Source organism: Epargyreus clarus, unplaced genomic scaffold, assembly GCF_041222505.1.
Source record: "Epargyreus clarus isolate Ecla_fem2 unplaced genomic scaffold, WU_Ecla_fem_2.2 ptg000024l, whole genome shotgun sequence".
Taxonomy (NCBI): domain Eukaryota; kingdom Metazoa; phylum Arthropoda; class Insecta; order Lepidoptera; family Hesperiidae; genus Epargyreus; species Epargyreus clarus.
In genome coordinates this window covers 4,971,631-4,989,567 of record NW_027332231.1, presented here as the reverse complement: position 1 = coordinate 4,989,567, position 17,937 = coordinate 4,971,631, and the positions used below count along the sequence as shown (strand labels likewise).

Genomic DNA, 17,937 nt, shown 5'->3' with positions numbered 1-17,937 from the left:
CCTCTTAAATAAATGTTAAATGTGATGTTATTTGACAACATGATCATAGTGTAGAATTTTGTAAGTTGCCGCCTTACTTACCATGAGATAGGGTAAAAAAAAATTATATTAATTTAACGATAAAATAAAAGCCATCTGGATTATAATGACACTTTAATACTTTTAACACTGTTTTGCTTTTCACGTGTACTTTTCACCCTAAATGTACTATTACGAATATTGGAAAGACAATTTTATTTGGAATAAAAACATTATTTATAATAAATACGCAAATAAGAAAAAATATAAAAATTTTCGTAATACCGAAATGTACATAAATATCATTATAAAAGTTATGGTTTCGCCAGATTGACGATTTCAAAACGTGATTTTTCGTTCGGTCATATCGGGCAAATCTCTATCGCTACTCATAACCCCCACAAGCATATCAGGCTCTTTTATGCATAATGCTAAAATATCATAATAAAATAAGGAACAATTTAATTAAATTAAAAATATACAAAATATACATAATAATCATTCATTTTGTTCAAAACGCGATGAATACTAAATTAAATTAATTAATTTTGTTAATTCCTCTTGACATACCCGTAATAAAAGTGTTATATAACGTTCTAACAATAAATGTGTAAGTGGTCCAAATTTTAAATAAAAATTTACAAAATAGTTTTATAATAATATAATAGATTGGTTAAGAGACATATAATTTTTTTGTCTGTCAAAACGTTCATACAAGTATAATTTAATGTAAAAACTGGATGACTTTGCTGAAAGAGAAAGAAGGCTACATAAATGTGTATGCTACTTATATTTGTAGTTAAAAATTGAGAATTATTAAAAATAATTTTCCAATAAGTTGTAATGTTAAGTATAAAAATGACCGTATAATTTTTTGCCCTATTCTAAGAAGTAATTATGTATAACATTTACTTGTATAATGTACTAACATCTAATTCAGGCGTTGCCGTGGGCATCGCCTGCTCAGTGAATTCGTGGATACTATTACAATATCGATAGCCAAATTATATGAAAAATGGAATTCAAAATAAATGCGACGTAGCCTTATTATTATTATTATCATTAATTCCATTACAGACACATACTTATAGTATAAAAAAGTATTTATAAATACAAATTACATTAAGTAATCGAATATCAATATTACCTTAATCTACAAGTCTTCTGTTAATATTATTCTCTTTTACGAGAAGAAAAAACTTTCAAAAATCGTACCGAAAGTTGTCATTTCGTAAATTGTCAAAGATATTTTAACCGTGAAGGTCTTAAAATTGTTGTTAAGTAAACATAGCACATAGATAAGTTTGATCCTTTCTTAACCGCCTTCAAAGGATCCAAGGGTTTCCAAGCTCTTTGTACTTATCGATTATTATGATAGTTTTTGCTTTTGATAAAACTTGTCTTTGCTTTTTTATAGTTAATATTCAAGTTCTACATATTTTCACATACTACTCAATAAACTATTGTCAAAAAAATTGGCAATAAGTTTCCTTACAATTAATTGTTATTACACCATTACTTCCTTCGGTAATTAAATACTGTACTTCTTGAAGTCTTTACCAAGTACGAATTACGAATATTGATGCTAACAATAATATGATCTCAATGTATTTTACCAACCCATTCTTAGAGCGTATGAACAACGATATTTTATATGTTTGATTGTCTTCACGATCCAGCGGTTGACATTTAGACTCGCAGTAGTGCGTCAACCAAGTTAAACAGTTCTCCATACGAATGGGCTACGAACAAAATACTATTTGAGCTGCTATGTCGTTCTCATATTTACCTTATTACCCATATCGTTTACAAGGACGTTTTATAAGTAATCGTCTTCGCAATCCAGCTGGTAACATGCGTGAGTGCCACAATCTGCGCGATAGTCGCCACAGCTTGCACACTGAACACGCACGCCACGAAGTCGTACAATAACTTCGGCGAGAACACCGTCCACACGAACAGGTGTCGCCGGAACAGCAGCGCGATCATGCAGTACAGCGTCACTTGGTACACGCGGTGGAACGCTATTATGCTGATGGCGCGCCACACTGCTTGTAGGTATCTGTAAAAATATTTTGACATTATGTCAGACTAAGCAGACTATATATGATATAATATTTTCATCATCTTTTTTTAGTTCTATGGATGGATATGCCCTATCCTTGTTTGTGTTATTCTAACTGGATATGGGCATCTTTAATCAACCCCTAAAAAAACTTGTATCTGTACCTGAAATTGGCCACAGATGCGTTGCTATCCATAAGGACCAAGTTGGAACGCCTCGGATAAGTATATCTATCTTCTTTGCCACCCCCCTCAAACCAGAATGCCGTTGCGCTTGAAAGAGGCATGATGCCTTCGGAGTCAAACCACAAAGGGTTCTACCATTACAGTTATGTTCGCGTGTATTCGCCTGTACTCGGCGAGTACGCAAGCCTAGCGCCCCACTCACCCGTGCCAGCGCGCGTGCGCGGCGGCCAGGTGGCAGAACAGCGCGGCGCCGGCGAGCGCGGGCCCGGCGTACGCGTGCAGCCCCATGCGCCCGTGCTCGCCCAGTGTGTACACCTAGCGCCCCACTCACCCGTGCCAGCGCGCGTGCGCGGCGGCCAGGTGGCAGAACAGCGCGGCGCCGGCGAGCGCGGGCCCGGCGTACGCGTGCAGCCCCATGCGCGCCGCCACCAGCGCCGCGCTGTACTCCCGCAGGCCCACGTAGCCCGAGCCCAGGTCCACTGACGCGAGGCTGTTTGAGTTGCCCTGGAGATAAGCAAACGCCCCTGCTTTAGCACTAAGTAAGTTTCGTAAGGCTATTTGCACACGGCGCTGTTGTCCTGATGTTGCTTACGGCTGCGACATATTGACGAGCACAGAATTGAAGACAATGCTCACTTTGGCGGTGTCACTTCATTTGCCGCGTCGTGTTAAACTATCCTAATATCGACTACAAACTACTTAGCTAAATAAAAGAAAATATATTTTTATAAATAATTTTACGTTATCATCCTTGCTTATTGTAGTGATCACCACAACACAAGAGATAAGTATTGGCTCATTACATCACCAGCAGTAAGAGTTGTCAAGCCCGCTCTAGGCAATGGCTCGAACGTGACTGACACCCCACGCTTGTGCACCCGAGACAAACACTACACTTATAGTCTCTTAGTAAAACAAAAAATAACACAAACTATGAACATATGCCAAACGTGTAATTGCGACATTAAATGAACAATAATAATCATTTCTAAATAAAAAATGATGAATCCTAAAAACAGAAGAAAATAAAAATATGTCCAAATTTACCTGATAAAAGAAAAATAGGGATCCGATCCAGATATGAGCCAATGTTTGTCCAATGGAGTCAGCCACCTCAGTCTGCCTCGACGGCCTTGGGTCCAACAGTTTGTGATCCAAGCACTTGATAGTCAACACACTGGTGAAGTATATGCTGGGGACCATTATCACATTGTGCGGCCGCATCAGGAGGGTTATGATAAGCAACAAGTCATTCAACATGATGTGTGACATCGACCGAGCCAGATTCAGTTTAACTGCATCCAAGTTCCACGGCTCCTCCATTTTGTCATAGAAGATATCCTCGTGTTTCGCTTTAGGTTTCGTGTACTCGAAGTTATTGATACTTTCCGTGCGACTGTAGGGTCTGAGGCCGCACTTTTTGAATATGCCCGTATACGTTAGTATTTCGAATACGAATTGTGCGAATAGTACCCCCCAGAAGATATTGACGATATGGACTGGGTCCCAAGATTCTACGTCTAGAAAGGCGGCGGGTAGAGCGCCGGAGCTGCACCGATAGCAAAAGATGCATAGAGTAGCGACCGTGGTGAATCCGGTGTGTATTAGCATTATGTTGTTCATGTAGCCGACGTTCCACAGACAAATTGCAAATGTGGCTAGAGTCCCTGAAAAAAATCAATGTATACATGTAATAGCCATTCGCAATTGGATGCAAGTGGAAATCCGATCACTCCAATCCGATCTCCGATCGAATATGTATTATGATTAGTCATATGAACGAAATTTTTAAGCGAAATATACCGGATGTATAACATATTAAAATGTGTGCTACAGAAGAAAGTTGAAAACGTTGTTTTTTACCTATAACGAGATGAAGCTGAAGATAGTAGGAATTTTCTGGTGCATTCAACCAATCTGCAGTATCTGGTAGGAACAGCCAACGGTCACCTGTCTGGTTCATCGTCCTCAAATATCTAAAAAAATGTTATATTCTTAGACAAATACAAAATTCTTCTACAAAATTCTATTTTAAGGAGAAATGTACTTTGATAATTAGCTTCTTTTGCGAGTGAATAGGAATTCTAAAAATATATTAAATTTAAGCTTATAATTTTACTTTTCATAGAATGGACACCATTGTGTATCAGTTATTTATTTTAATTTTAATAGGAAAACATACAGTGAACAGATATAATAATAATAATAATGTAATTGTTTATTTAAAGTAACAAAGACTTATTTATTTAATTACAATTATTTTTTTTTTAGGTACATTACAATTTTATATGTAGCAAAACTGCAATGGGAAATAAATCTACAGTCTACTCTATTGCTTATCATCTTGCATATTATTCTATATAGCTAAGGTAGTTTTAAGTTAGTTGGTAACATAAAACAATGCTTACCTGTGCAAAGCGATCAGTAACACCCACTTAGGCACGAGATCGAGTCCGACTGTATTCATTCTCTGCTGCAAGTGCGGTTTCTCTTGCACCTCGGTGGCGTTTGTCAACTTCTTCGAGACGTACATTACGACAACAACCAACGTCCTCATTAGAATGAAGAACATCAGCGTATTCCAGAAATAGTACCAAGTCATGTGTTCCTCTTCGATAAAACTTGTTCCGAAGAACGAAAACGCGTGTAACAGCGTTCCGATTATTAGTAAATAGTCTATCGCGTTTAACTCTCTGAGTGGCGACATATCTTTGATCTTTTCTATTGCTGTCTTGATTATAAAGTAACAGACAGTTAGTGCGGTACAAGTCGCTAGTAGCGCCAAACTCCAAAGCGCATTGAACGAGCAGTATTGGCTCTTAGTCTCGCTTATAACACAGGATAGGCCGAGAGCTAGCCCTATTATCGAGAACATGACGACGAAAGCGATCAGTTTGCTTAATTTCGTGACCTTATGCCGCCCTAAGGGTACGCTCGTCTTGCGACTGGCTTCCGGCTGAAGCGAGTACAGGGTGACGCAGATCAATGCTGCTGTTATCTGCAATATATTAAAAGACAATTATTAGTGTAGTGTACAATTATTAATGTAGTGTTCGAAATTTCGCCTCTCATTTTGGGGTCCGAGGTTCAAGTCTCAACGTGCAACTAAATTTTCAAAGTTACGTGCGTAATAGAATTATTTATCATAAACAGTAAAGGAACACAATGTGAGTTAACTTACACCCCTGAAAGTTAGAAAAAATGTTCTCAAGGGAAAGTCTATTAAGCCGCATTTGACCGACGTGCGGCGGCCGACGGCTTACATCCCTTCCACTCTTAGAAGATATACCATGTCCAGCAGGGGGATAGTAGAGCTGCGACACTCACCACGTAGAGCAGCAGGATGGCGGCCAGCAGCGCGAACAGGTCGAAGTCGGTGGCGGTGCCGGTGAGCCGCGGGGCCATCTCGTGTAGAGCCGCCTGGTAGAACTCCTTCGCGATGTTGGCGGCGCTACGCTGCCCCGTCAGTAGGAAGTGGCCGAATTGCTTGTCCGCGCGAAGGTACGTCTTGTAGTACTCTGGGGATTACAAATAAAATACTTTCCTTAAATAATTATGTATTTATGAGGCACTCGTTAAAGTGGAAATAAGATCTTTTCTTGTACATTTTTAATATTTAAATACATAATAAAGAAAATGCTATCAAACAAGATATTTTATTTTTTTGGGTAAAGCTAAGTTTCATTAGGTTAGAAATATTATTTTCGCGTTTAACACTGCTCGTGTAAGGCAGAAATAGGTGTGGCGGTTTACACATTAGTAACAAATTGGCTGCGAACACTTGACTAAAATACTAAAACCGCTGAAAGCCTATTAGCATTATTATTATCTTAAATAATATATGTATACCGCCATATGTACACCACATACAAACGTACACATACATAATTACACACATTCACACATAGACGCACGCTTACAAACACACAAATAGTTTCAGTTTCATTGCGATAAAATCTCAATTAATGTAGTATAATATTATGTGTAGTATAATACAGTTCCTATAATACCAAACTTATCCAGTGCGAGGGCCTGGAAATCTGTCATACACGTTATCCTAGTACAGACTTTAGACTCTCACAAAGCATTAATGTAAAATGGAACTTGAGGTTTTGTATTGTAACATTTGTAACCTACAACCTAAGCTTAGTGAAGAGATAAATATATTATTATTATTATCCATACCAGCGTCATAGTCCCCCAGCTGCTTCGCGTTCTGCGCGGTGACCAAGTGCAGCAAATACAGCTGTTGGCGGATATCAGCCGGCATGAGCGACGGCAGGATGGTCCCCGAGCTGTCCCCCGGGATAGGAGCGTTGAGCAGCCACGCGATGGTGGGTGCTATGTCCACCTGAGATATCGCCGGACCTGGTCCCAATCTGGAATTAAAAGAATATTTAAAACCTAAAATTTCTCTTACAGTAAATGACAGACGGAACGAAATCTTTAATTTAAGAAAAATACATAAGAGTAAGTTTTCTGTATTTACACGGAAAAACTTATGAGCATAATGATCGAAGTTTTTATTATACATAAATAATCGAAGAATTTTTTTTTTTTTTAACAGCGCTACTTCTTTAAGCTACCTTATATTCTTCCTGCTGAACAAGACCTCCTTATTTATTCTATACATTGATATCCTCTCTTTCATTCGCGCAGAAAGTATAAATGAACTTGAATATAATGGTTAAGCTTAATACATTGATTTAATTTCATGCACAATTATGCATATTTTATAAAAAAACACCATGAATCATACATTATACAACTCAAACTTAGTAACCAATTGCAGGGCCACCATCTTTACGCGCGCACTTGACGTCACTTGTATCACGAGTTGATCTGTGGGTAGGCATACAAATAGTCCCGGTTGTTCCGGGACCAGAATAGGGCTACGGTATCCCCTGCCTGTCGTAAGTGGCGACTAAAAGGGGCTTTCGGGGTTGCAGGCGGCAAGAGGGACCTCAAACCGTCCAGCAAGAGACCCCAGGAAGGACAGCGCTGTAATCACCAGGGGATGTGAGAGGAGCGTAAATTGCTCCCCCCAGGGCAGAGCCCGATAGAAGGGCATCGCGTTAGGAAGACTTCGGTTGTGTTCCGTTAGAGATCCCGGAGTTCTCCACCAAACGCCGAGGACACCCACCGGGGGGGATTTAGTGCGGTAAAAGTCCCACATAACCAGGCGTCACTCGCATGGCGTCTGGTACCTTTTGAAGGTTTCCCCTCATTTAAAAAAAAGAAAGGAATAAAAATACTTACTTGTAAGGGCACGCGTTGTCGCCAGTTTTGACAACGACGAGCGGTACGAGCACTTCGGCCGGAGAGGACCCGCCATGGCCTCCCGCATCCCGCATGCCGTGATCACCACCTATCATCAGCACCCCAGTACGATCCTAGAGACATGAAATTAGGTTAATATAGAAAATCGTATGTTTAATTGATTCATAATCTTATGAAAAAGTCTTTAAATACTTATTTTGACCACCTTTCAACCACCACTATCACCAAAAACAGAAGAAGTCTGTGTCAATAACGATTCATTTCAATAAAATAATAATTATATTTATTCAATCTTCATCTCTATTATACTTTGATTTTTCTTTTGGTAATGTTTAGTATCAGAATCATGCAGGTAGTTTTTGTATAGGTACAAGTAGAAATAATGAACATGAAAATCAATCAATAATCAATATTTCAATATATCTATTTGAATTTGTCATAAAATAATTTAAAGAAACACTTACCCATTTCTGCATAGCGGTGTAAATCTTCTTAACAATTTCGTCCATTTCAAGCAGTTTGGGTTTGATCTTGGGGCTATTGGCTCCTTCTAAATGACCAATGTGATCTAAGCCCAAGTAGTGTAACACTAGGAAGTCAAATGTTGGTTTGTTCTTCTCATCAGGGGTGAGGACTTTATCCAGATGCCTCGTGACATTATTGTCTACCTAGAATTAGAAAAAAATGTAGAACTTCAAGAATAAGTCAAAATAATTGTTGGTAAGTAAAAAGGTACAAGAATTGATATGCTCATTTTGTTACATTCGGAATTATGCGTAACAAAAAAACATAGAGTCATGCTCTGGTTATGTCATTATGTCCATGGGCTTGATCTGCATTTGTTCAATGGTCTTGCAACAAGTATAGTCCGCGCCAAACTGCTAGTCCGCTCTGAAGTTCTTTCGAGCAGGTGTAGTCATACAATTTGCTATGGCGACGCGATTCAGTTCTATATTCAGAGTGGACTAGCAGTTTTACGTGAACTATAACATTCTACCACTATAAAGTCTGAGATATTATTTTATTAAATTTCATATTAAGACAATAATATAAACCTCAGTATAATCCGTAACGAAAAACGACGTGGTTCCATCCGATTCCGACCAGAGACCAGGGAACAGTCTAAGCCAAGTATCGTCTCCATACATTATGGATTTGCGCCCCCTGTTGGCCGCGACGCGCAACACACTATCCCCTTGCACAGCGGGCGCGCCGAAGTTCAAGGCCACATCGGCGAAAGTTGACACGCTGCCTGTCATCATCGCCTGGAAAGAGAAAGAATATTCTAAAAGGTTCTAGACGTTAAGATGACACATGCAATACAATGTTAGCTACTTAAGTAAAAAAAGTTACAGATATGTAGGGTACATAGTCATTAGTTGACACAAATATAAAATACTTTTGCATGCCATTCCAAAACAATAAATTATATGATATTTTTTATAAAGTGACAGTTAATACAGCTTCCGTTTTTATTTACAAGTTCATTCATGCATTAAAAATTGAATCTAAGCACGCATTCAACATATAATTAGAGCATATCGCCGCTATACCCGTGTATCCGTTAAAAAATAAATAAAATAATGTATATTTTATATATTACAGGTTTCTTTTATTTATTTACATTTATTTTAAATAAATAAAGGAACACTACATGAACCGTGCAAAACAATATATCGCGCCTTCAGAATAAAGGTGACGGTAAAATCTTATTTTAATTTTTAACAATCGCCTTAAAAATTAATTTTATGATTACTTTTGTGCATAGTATAAGTTTTTGATAAGTGATTTACACCCATGATACAGGTATGTTGAACGGACTTCCTGGACGGGTTATAATAACTATCGTCGTTCAATTAGAATTGTGCGTGCGTAATTACCCTAATTTAATGTTTTCCTAACATGCTTACTTGGTGCTATGCAATTTGCATTGAATAGTTTCTGTGGTGTACAATCTGATTCAGGTGCAGATGCATTGATAGATTGAATTTTAAACTAATTGTAAAGAAACTTTTTTGTAAAGTATAAGTTATTCGTTTGTTTATGTTATTCAAGCATATAGTAAGTTAATATCATTTATACATTATTTGATTGTATATCTGTGTTTTGTGAACGCACACATTACTTGAATTTACTAGTAATGTTACAATTTTTTCTTATTTATTATTCTCCCATTAGTAAATGTGTAAATATCATTACAACATTGAACTATGAGATTGAATTGAGGAAGAGAATTTTATAGTTCAAGTTATACATGATATGAAATATGATCTTTACAAGTAAAACCTGTACGCATTGCATAAGTTTTGTCTACAACTTTGAAATATAATATAATAGTAGTATTACTTGCAGTGTTTTATATAACATGTATAAATATTATAAAGTCATGTATAATAAATATGTAAAATAATACATAGCAATAAACATAAACAAGCAAAGCGCAAGCAATAATACCACAACACCAAAGAAAAAACTTTGTTGATACCATATTCCATACAATCCTAAAGTAGTACTATGTGGGCATTATGTAATATGTATAAATTTTCAAAAAGTGATAAAAATGGTGCAGTCTGCCTGAATAGTATGGAATACAGCAATTTAAATAAACAAGTAAAATAAAAAAAATAAAAATAGAATTAACAATATTAACATAAACTTAGTTTCACTACATTCGCTGAAGTTTTTTCCTTGGATCAAGCACACAGAGACAGGGTCAATCATGCCATGATGTTGATGAAATTCAGTGGCATTCACATATATACAAGCCAAATATGCATCAATACCCTATGTATATAATTCAAGAAAAGAATAGAAATATTGACTACAATTGCTTTACTTCCAATTTTTTTGTGGCTTATGAAATGTTCACTCTACTTTCAAGTGCTATTAAACTATTAAAATAAATTTTCACCACAAGCCATTGGACTATATACAAATGCTACTGAACTCTTTAAGACCAGGTGACCATGGTAATAGACGTTAAAGTACATTTACGTAATTTGTATAATAATTACAAAAAGTGACACTTGCAAAGATATCCCGCCAGAAGTTTATGGTGCGTCTCCATTGTGCTTTCTCCCTCTTTCTCTCCGGAGACTGTGTAATATACATTTGCATTAATGAAATTGATTAACAAATTTTTTTTCTTTGGCATTGACAATTTTAATTTAACTGTAGCCTTAGTTGTCAAGATCTAATTGGACATAATCAGACCATAAATTTGAAATTATTATATTATTCAATGCTCAGATTACCATAATTACTTTACTTAGCAATTGATTAAGACTGCAGAGTGTTACCTTTAATTTTGATACATAACAAAATGTTAAATAGGCTGTGTACAAAAGATTAAAATAGAGTTAGATTAGATTCATTCCTATTTGTATAATACATACCTTAATCCGAGGCATGGTGACTGTGGGTGGATCGGCAACACAGACGTATATACAAGCAGTTTTGTTCTTAACAATCTCCCCGGTGAAAGGCATGAGGTCCTCCCTGACAAAGTCATAGCGCAGGCCATCTATTACCATCAACACTACTGTGTTCTCTCCCGGATCGTATATAGTTTGTCCGTCAACACTAAAATAAAGAAATATTTTATTACAAGGTGCTGCATCTATTAGAATAATTATTTGAATGTTGCATTGTTGTGTTGTTGTATTTCAATACTTAACAAAGAATTTCAGGTGCTAAATCTCTGTGCATCACTAAATGAGAGCAATACTAGAACAATTATTTCTATTAATAGGACCTGCAAGCTTATAAGAGATAAGTTTATTCCGGTTAGCTTCAACTTGGGTATAGTCCGTGTAAAACCGCTAGTCCACTCTGAATATAAAAATGAATTGAGTCGACAAAGCAAATTGTATGACTACACCTGCTCGCAACAACTTCAGAGTGGTTTAGTAGTTTGACGCGGAATATACTTATTATACATCATCTGAGATTACCTATTTTTTTGTTAATTAACATGTCAATATGCTTGGATACATTTGTGCAATACATTATAGATGTTTTATTTATTTTTACCATAATAATAATAAATTTAATCAAAATAAAATGATTTGAACATTAAAAATTATTTATAAAGATCCATGCATTATTTATTTTAGTTAATTTATTTTTGTAAATTGTTAAAACTTACCTGATGCCATCAATGTAGTTGGGCAAATCGCCTATATGGGCGAGTTTCCCTGAGTGGTACTTCAGCGGGAAGAACCCATATAAAAAGAGGCTGAGTGAGGACAGTGCCAGGATGAGCAGCCAGAGCGCGGTCCATCGATGTTGCAACCAGGACAGCATGACGACCGCCGTACGTTTGAATCACACCCGATTTCGCTCCGACAATACCATTTCCTTAATTTCCTACCCACGCAATCCTTCCCCTCTAGCCGGACACATTGAGCAACTTACTCCGGCACCTTTCAATATAATATGATAGTACACTATTGTCGGCTTTATTGACGAATAGATAACAATAATGATTATTATTTCTCTTTGATTAATACTTCAAAATGGTGATACTGATTAGGTGGTAATAGATATCTGTTAATGACCTTGTAAAACTTAACAAGGAAAACTACAAATGCAATGAGGTTATTTTTCACAAATCAATCAATACCACTAAATGAAAATTGTATTCTTTTTAACTTATTTTGTCAAATAGACAAGACGAAGGCATTGACACTGACAGAACTGAAAATGACAACTAGACAAAAAGTAAGTACCTATAGATAACGAGGCAACGATTTCATTGGTTATAAATTCTTTTAACTTGGAAGTTATTTTTGTGATATATTATTTTACCCACATACAATGTGTACAGATTGATGACATTATATTTCGCAGAAGTGGTTGTCAAAACTTGCAAGGGACTGTTTCAACTACCAAAATGAAAAACGATTATATTGTTGAAACATATTTTACTTACGATCTTTTTCTTAAGGCTGTAGAAAACTTTGTGATTCTATTCAGCCACCACGAACATAACTTCTATTTCCATCTAGAAACAACAGAAGCGCTGTTTCACTTCGTTAAATAGTACTTCATTCATCTTGAATGAGAAATGGTATAACACCTAAGCCTAAGGAGTCATCCTCTGCAATGTTCTCAAGTATCTGAACATTCTACCAACCTGCACTTATGTGACCTACATGCGATCTATGTAATGTGGTCTGAATTTTATGCATTCCTAATTTGAATAATAAGTATAAACGCTATGGTTTATTCCAAGTTTATAGCATAGCTAGTGGTGTTTTCGGTGATGCGTTACAGAAAAACTAAATTTTACTTTTTAACCCTGTAGAAACATCCTTTAGGTACGTCTGGACCAGAGTTCAACCACCGCTAGAAGGAAAATTTTAGATACGACCTTGTCGGGAATATTACTGTTTTTATTTGTAGCGGCTAATTTAAAAAAGCATACAAACATTTCGATTTATTTATAAATATTGTTGAGTAATAAAATACTTACACATGAAATAAAAATGTAATTTAAGCAGTTATATTTATAATGTTACTCGTCAGTCCGAAAATAGCATTAATCAATGACTGTCTATTTTTAAGTGGCGTTAGAATCGACTCTATCTACGACATCGGCATGAATCATGACGTAGGCAAGAATTTGTTTAACAATAAACAGAGTCTCACCCCACCTACGTTTGCACAAACAATTTATTCTGGAAGACACCTACAGATTTTTTAGTCTACCTATACGTAGTTTTTCAGCCACTTCAGACGCATCATCTTTGAGTGACCATACTTTTAGGGATAGCTGGGTATCGTACACAGTTATATCATACTTAGGAGATAGTTATGTAAAGGAGGTAACTTCGAGCTTCAACAATTAAATTATTCTCCATGAATAATGCACGTATGGCCTAGAATGGAGGAGGCAATATTATGAAAGTATAGAGCTGGACAAATTAAGTTAACTACAACTCAAAGTTCATGTAGAATATTTGGAGACAGCCCCCTTAAATCAAATAGGTACCAAAGTCATCTGTAAGAAAGTCATCTGTAAGATGATGATTATTTAAACAATATTTATTGAGAATGATTCTAATATGCTGCAAAACCATCTGATCTTACCTTAACCCATACTTAAATAGGATATTTAAGCTGTATCGCCACCTAGAGGGCTTAGTCCCTGATATTTCTTTAGCGAACACTGTAAGACACTATTATGTACATTAAAGCATAGTAGCGAATCGGTAGAGTTACGGATTATTGATCAAGCTGACCGTCAAAAATTTTAAGTTTTATTAAAGTGCTTGTCAGAATTACTGTTGTTTTCCTTATCTTAGTCCTTAAAAATCTACAGTTAGTTTGGTCAACAAACAATTCTTCAGGTAGGTGTGATGATGAAGAAACTATGAATCTTCTTATCCATTTTTAGTTTCAGCATCTTCCAGAATAATGGCGATCCTACAATCATCAAGTTCAAGGTGCGTTCCCGTTGAGTCAGCTGGTGTGGGCTGAATGTGTATATTTAAATCTGCGTCGAATCGTGGCTACCGTAGTCTCACGAGCACTTCGCAGCGCGCGCCTGCAACGAATTAACTCTTCTTCTAAGGTACGCTGCTTCTTATTTTATTTATTTCAAATCGATAATCATAAACAAACTTTGATTTCATTTTTTTTATATTTACTTCAATTCGATAATCATAAACAAAGTTTATTTTTTTTTTATTTTTGTAGTTATTGATTTAAGCATTTTTTTTGGCTATAATTTCGGATCGTATTATTTACCATCTTCTGATGACCATGTTATCAATACTCAGATAATAGATTTTTTCTTTCTTTTTATTTTTTTTTTCTTACTTACACTTTTCTTTTTACTTACACTTATGTAAGTTATCATAACAATATTCTTACTTTTTCCAATTTGCCCAATATTAGTGTAAAAATAAATTGTTGTGTTTCATAAATTGGCATCATTTTAAAATCAGTAAGTTCAAAGCTGTTTTACCGGTCAAATTGTTTGTTTACAGACTAGTAACTAATATGCTGTATTGTTTTTGTTATTGACTTGTAAACTAGAGTTCGTGGCATATGTGTTACAAATAAACTGCTTAAGACAGATTTAAACAATCTTTAATTGAAATGAGATAAAGATTTTCTAAAAGATTTAATCACGCCTGAATCTTTTGTAATTTTCTGGGTCAACGAAAATAATTTGATGAGTCAACTTCCACAAATAGGTCGCCTAAAATATCAATGAGAAGTGTTATAATAGTCGTCACATAGCATTCATGGCGTGAACAAATTTCGCTCGGTCAGTTGCATCAGATCTAAAACCGTTCCCAGGTGAATCATTCGTGGAATCGTTCCAGAATCATATTTTGTACCTAGTCTGTAGTCTGTTTCTTGTTTCTTGTCCAATTCTTGTTGCGAACCAATAGAAGCGCAATACAATGTAATTAATCCACTGCTGCGGAGTTAAAAGATGTTGTTTAGTTTTAATGAGCATTCGCAAAGTAAATTATAATTTACTGATAGTTTCTAAAGTCCCTTACGAAAGACTCTAGAATCATGGTACAGCTGATAGTATCTATCTTCCTTATGCCATCCCTATAGATAATGACAATGTATGAAGATCAATCATAAAAACAATGACGTACCTACCTTCCGAGAATTCAAATTGATTATACTCTACTAAACGATCATAGAGAATAACAGTTTTCAATGTAACTACATTGATTCGAAATTCTAAGAATAGGTACTTACCTATCTACGATAGAAAATTCTTGGATGTCAGAGAATGCATTCCGCGGCGCTTCAATAAACAAACTATTTGCGTGTTGATGAACGATGAGTAGTAACCGCCAAAAATACTCACTTATGGCTACAGAACATTGTTTTAACGATTTCAAAGATTAGACGAATCGTGAGCATTGTTGATGGGATATTTTTGCGTTTTTTCTCGTTTTATGACCTTGCTGTCTTTTTTTTTTTTTTTTTTTTTTTTTTGTCGAGGGGGAAACCTTCAAAAGGTACCCGACAACGTGGGAGCGACGCCGAGTTATGTGGGATTTTTACCGCACTAAAACCCCCCCGGTGGCCGTCCTCTGCGCTGCGTTGAGGGCTCCGGGATCTCCAAAGGAACGCAACCGGAGTCCTCTAAGCGCGTTGCCCCGTCGGGCTCCGCCCAGGTGAGCTTGACGCTCGCCACACCATCTGGTGTATACGACGGTATGCGACCACACATACCGTCGTCCTTCCCGGGGCCGCTGGCCGGGCGGTTCGACCTCCCACTCTTGCCGCCCGCAACCCCGGAAGCCCCCTTTTAGTCGCCTCTTACGACAGGCAGGAGATACCGTAGCCCTATTCTAGTCCCGGAACTACAGGGACATGACTTTGCTGTCTGTGTCACAACTCTCATTTGATGCAAGCCAGATTTTGTTTTTCTTGTATTTATCATGTTGTTTCTTCTTCAATAACAAGTAATATTTTGCTATCATCTATTTAATGATAGGTTATCAAATAAATTTCCATTTATTTTTTATTACTTCCCTTGACATGTTATCTACTGTAAATACCTATTGTCGATTATTTTCACGATTAAATTGAACTGATGGTAATTACAAGATGCCTCGCAGCTACTTGATTATCTTGACCTAAGCGATTTAACTAAATTTGTTACACTTAATAAAACTCAAGATGTCTACGAAAAGCTTGACTAACTGCTCTATCTATACTATTCATATTCACTCTTTTTTCATGATCTCTTATATCTATTTATATTTTTACTTATAATTAATTAATGTTTTCCAGATGTCGATAGTCCCCATGATGTTCCGCGACTGGTGGGATGACTGGGACAGGCCCTCGCGGCTGCTGGACCAGCACTTTGGCATGGGTCTCCGCCGGGACGACCTCATGTCCTCCCTCGCGGTACCCTCCAGCTCCCTCTTCCGCAACTCCTACTTCAGGCCGTGGAGAACCAGCCTTGCCAGGCAGGAGTCTTCCTCCACTATCAACCTCACTAAGGAGAAATTTGAAGTAAGTCCTGAGAATAATTTTATTTTGTATTATTATATTATTGGTGAAGGAAAACATTGTGAGGAAAATTAACATTTACGAGACCGGTGCACAGCAGTGGGACCAAAATGGGTCACTGAAGATGGAGGTTTAATTTATGGCTTGATATCAATTAACAATTTAATGAATTTAAATCAATAAACGCTAAAACTCTTACCACACATTTTGTCCATTTTGTGGTGAGCCACGGGCACAACGTGTGAATAACAATTGAATCCCACCCAGACTTTCGAAATCTGGGCTGGAAAATTGTATAATGAGCATTGTGGCACACTACTCATTGAATACTGTTATTGAATACCCATTAAATAACTCACGCTTGGGAACAATAAGGGGTCACCTGCAATTATTTTACTTAATAAGTATTAAAATAAAGACCGTATCGAGTTAAGGAGAGTTGGGGGAATATAAAATAATCAGAATTTCTTAAACAAACAGCGCTTTTCAGTGCTAAGTATTACAATTAACGCTTCTTTCTTTAATTTTTTTTGTATCAGTCCAATCAGTCAACTTATTTCTTACTTTTTTTTAAATTCCAGGTCATTTTGGACGTACAGCAATTCTCCCCCGAAGAAATTACAGTGAAGGCCTCCAACAACTCCGTTTTGGTAGAGGGCAAGCACGAGGAAAAGCAAGACGAGCACGGCTTCATCTCGCGTCAGTTCACCCGCAGATACATCCTGCCCACCGGCTACGAGGTGGCCGACCTCGTCAGTACCCTGTCTTCTGACGGCGTCCTCACGATTACTGCACCCAAGCGCCAACCGGCCGCTCCTGGCGAGCGCATCGTACCCATCACAAAAACAGGCCCAGCCAAGCAGCCAGAGCCACCCAAAGCGGAGCAACCCCGGGAACAAACCGTCCCCATTGTCACATCCCCCTAAGTCACTATTCATGTGCCACGAGACATCGATATATAATCGATGTTCAACGACCGAAACATAAATAGCATTTATTTTACAACACTGTTGGCCAACAGTGAGGTGCATTCGAATTGAACGAATTAGGTTTATGTTAAGAGGAATGCAAAACATCACTCATTCATAAAGTGTGTAATATTATTTTATTATTATGCCCACTTTTATATATATTAAATCGATATTGTGATAATTTGTTTTTTATTATTATTTTTAGAGATTAAAGTTAATATCAAACATTTTAGAAACTAAAGAAAGAAAAACATGTACCATCGAATATAAAATCTTTCCTTTTACATGAACTGGCGAAATAACAAAGGATTTCATCGAGAGATATTAAAAATAATTAAATTCGCCAGTCGAAATAATTGTCTTATTTTATTCGAATACTGGCCGGATCTCCTCCATTATTACAGACGACGAAAGA

General features: G+C 36.9%; 2 protein-coding genes across 3 annotated transcripts; one reads left to right on the top strand and one right to left on the bottom strand.

The window, feature by feature from the left end:
* Nucleotides 1–138: 138 nt before the first annotated feature.
* Nucleotides 139–12,239, bottom strand: PIG-G (phosphatidylinositol glycan anchor biosynthesis class G). Of its 2 annotated transcripts, XM_073086447.1 has the most exons (13): nucleotides 11,696–12,239; nucleotides 10,944–11,130; nucleotides 10,579–10,644; nucleotides 8,604–8,813; nucleotides 8,013–8,216; nucleotides 7,528–7,661; nucleotides 6,454–6,647; nucleotides 5,596–5,786; nucleotides 4,677–5,266; nucleotides 4,132–4,244; nucleotides 3,316–3,935; nucleotides 2,600–2,772; nucleotides 139–2,080 (listed from the first exon to the last, which is right to left on the bottom strand). In XM_073086447.1, the coding sequence occupies exons 1-13, from the start codon at nucleotides 11,851–11,853 to the stop codon at nucleotides 1,825–1,827; spliced, it is 3,096 nt and encodes a 1,031-aa protein (XP_072942548.1). In that variant the 5' UTR covers nucleotides 11,854–12,239; the 3' UTR covers nucleotides 139–1,824. The 2 variants fall into 2 exon arrangements, with proteins under 2 accessions (XP_072942548.1, XP_072942547.1); XM_073086446.1 differs by lacking the exons at nucleotides 139–2,080; nucleotides 10,579–10,644 and having other exon boundaries at nucleotides 2,483–2,772.
* Nucleotides 12,240–13,971: 1,732 nt separating this feature from the next.
* LOC140752369 (protein lethal(2)essential for life) lies at nucleotides 13,972–17,703 on the top strand. Its single transcript, XM_073086642.1, has 3 exons — nucleotides 13,972–14,125; nucleotides 16,327–16,554; nucleotides 17,133–17,703. The coding sequence occupies exons 2-3, from the start codon at nucleotides 16,327–16,329 to the stop codon at nucleotides 17,475–17,477; spliced, it is 573 nt and encodes a 190-aa protein (XP_072942743.1). The 5' UTR covers nucleotides 13,972–14,125; the 3' UTR covers nucleotides 17,478–17,703.
* The last annotated feature ends 234 nt before the right edge of the window (nucleotides 17,704–17,937 follow it).

What these genes read in the sequence shown, in the direction of transcription:
- LOC140752369 (XM_073086642.1), top strand. Translation starts at nt 16,327, where the DNA reads ATGTCGATAGTCCCCATGATGTTCCGCGACTGGTGGGATGACTGGGAC. An exon ending in TCACTAAGGAGAAATTTGAA is followed by an intron (nt 16,555 to 17,132) that starts GTAAGTCCTGAG and finishes TTTAAATTCCAG; the next exon opens with GTCATTTTGGACGTACAGCA.
- PIG-G (XM_073086447.1), bottom strand. Translation starts at nt 11,853, where the DNA reads ATGCTGTCCTGGTTGCAACATCGATGGACCGCGCTCTGGCTGCTCATC. An exon ending in GCTGGGGGACTATGACGCTG is followed by an intron (nt 5,787 to 6,453) that starts GTATGGATAATA and finishes TGTAATCCCCAG; the next exon opens with AGTACTACAAGACGTACCTT. An exon ending in TTACTGATCGCTTTGCACAG is followed by an intron (nt 4,245 to 4,676) that starts GTAAGCATTGTT and finishes ACATTTTTTTAG; the next exon opens with ATATTTGAGGACGATGAACC.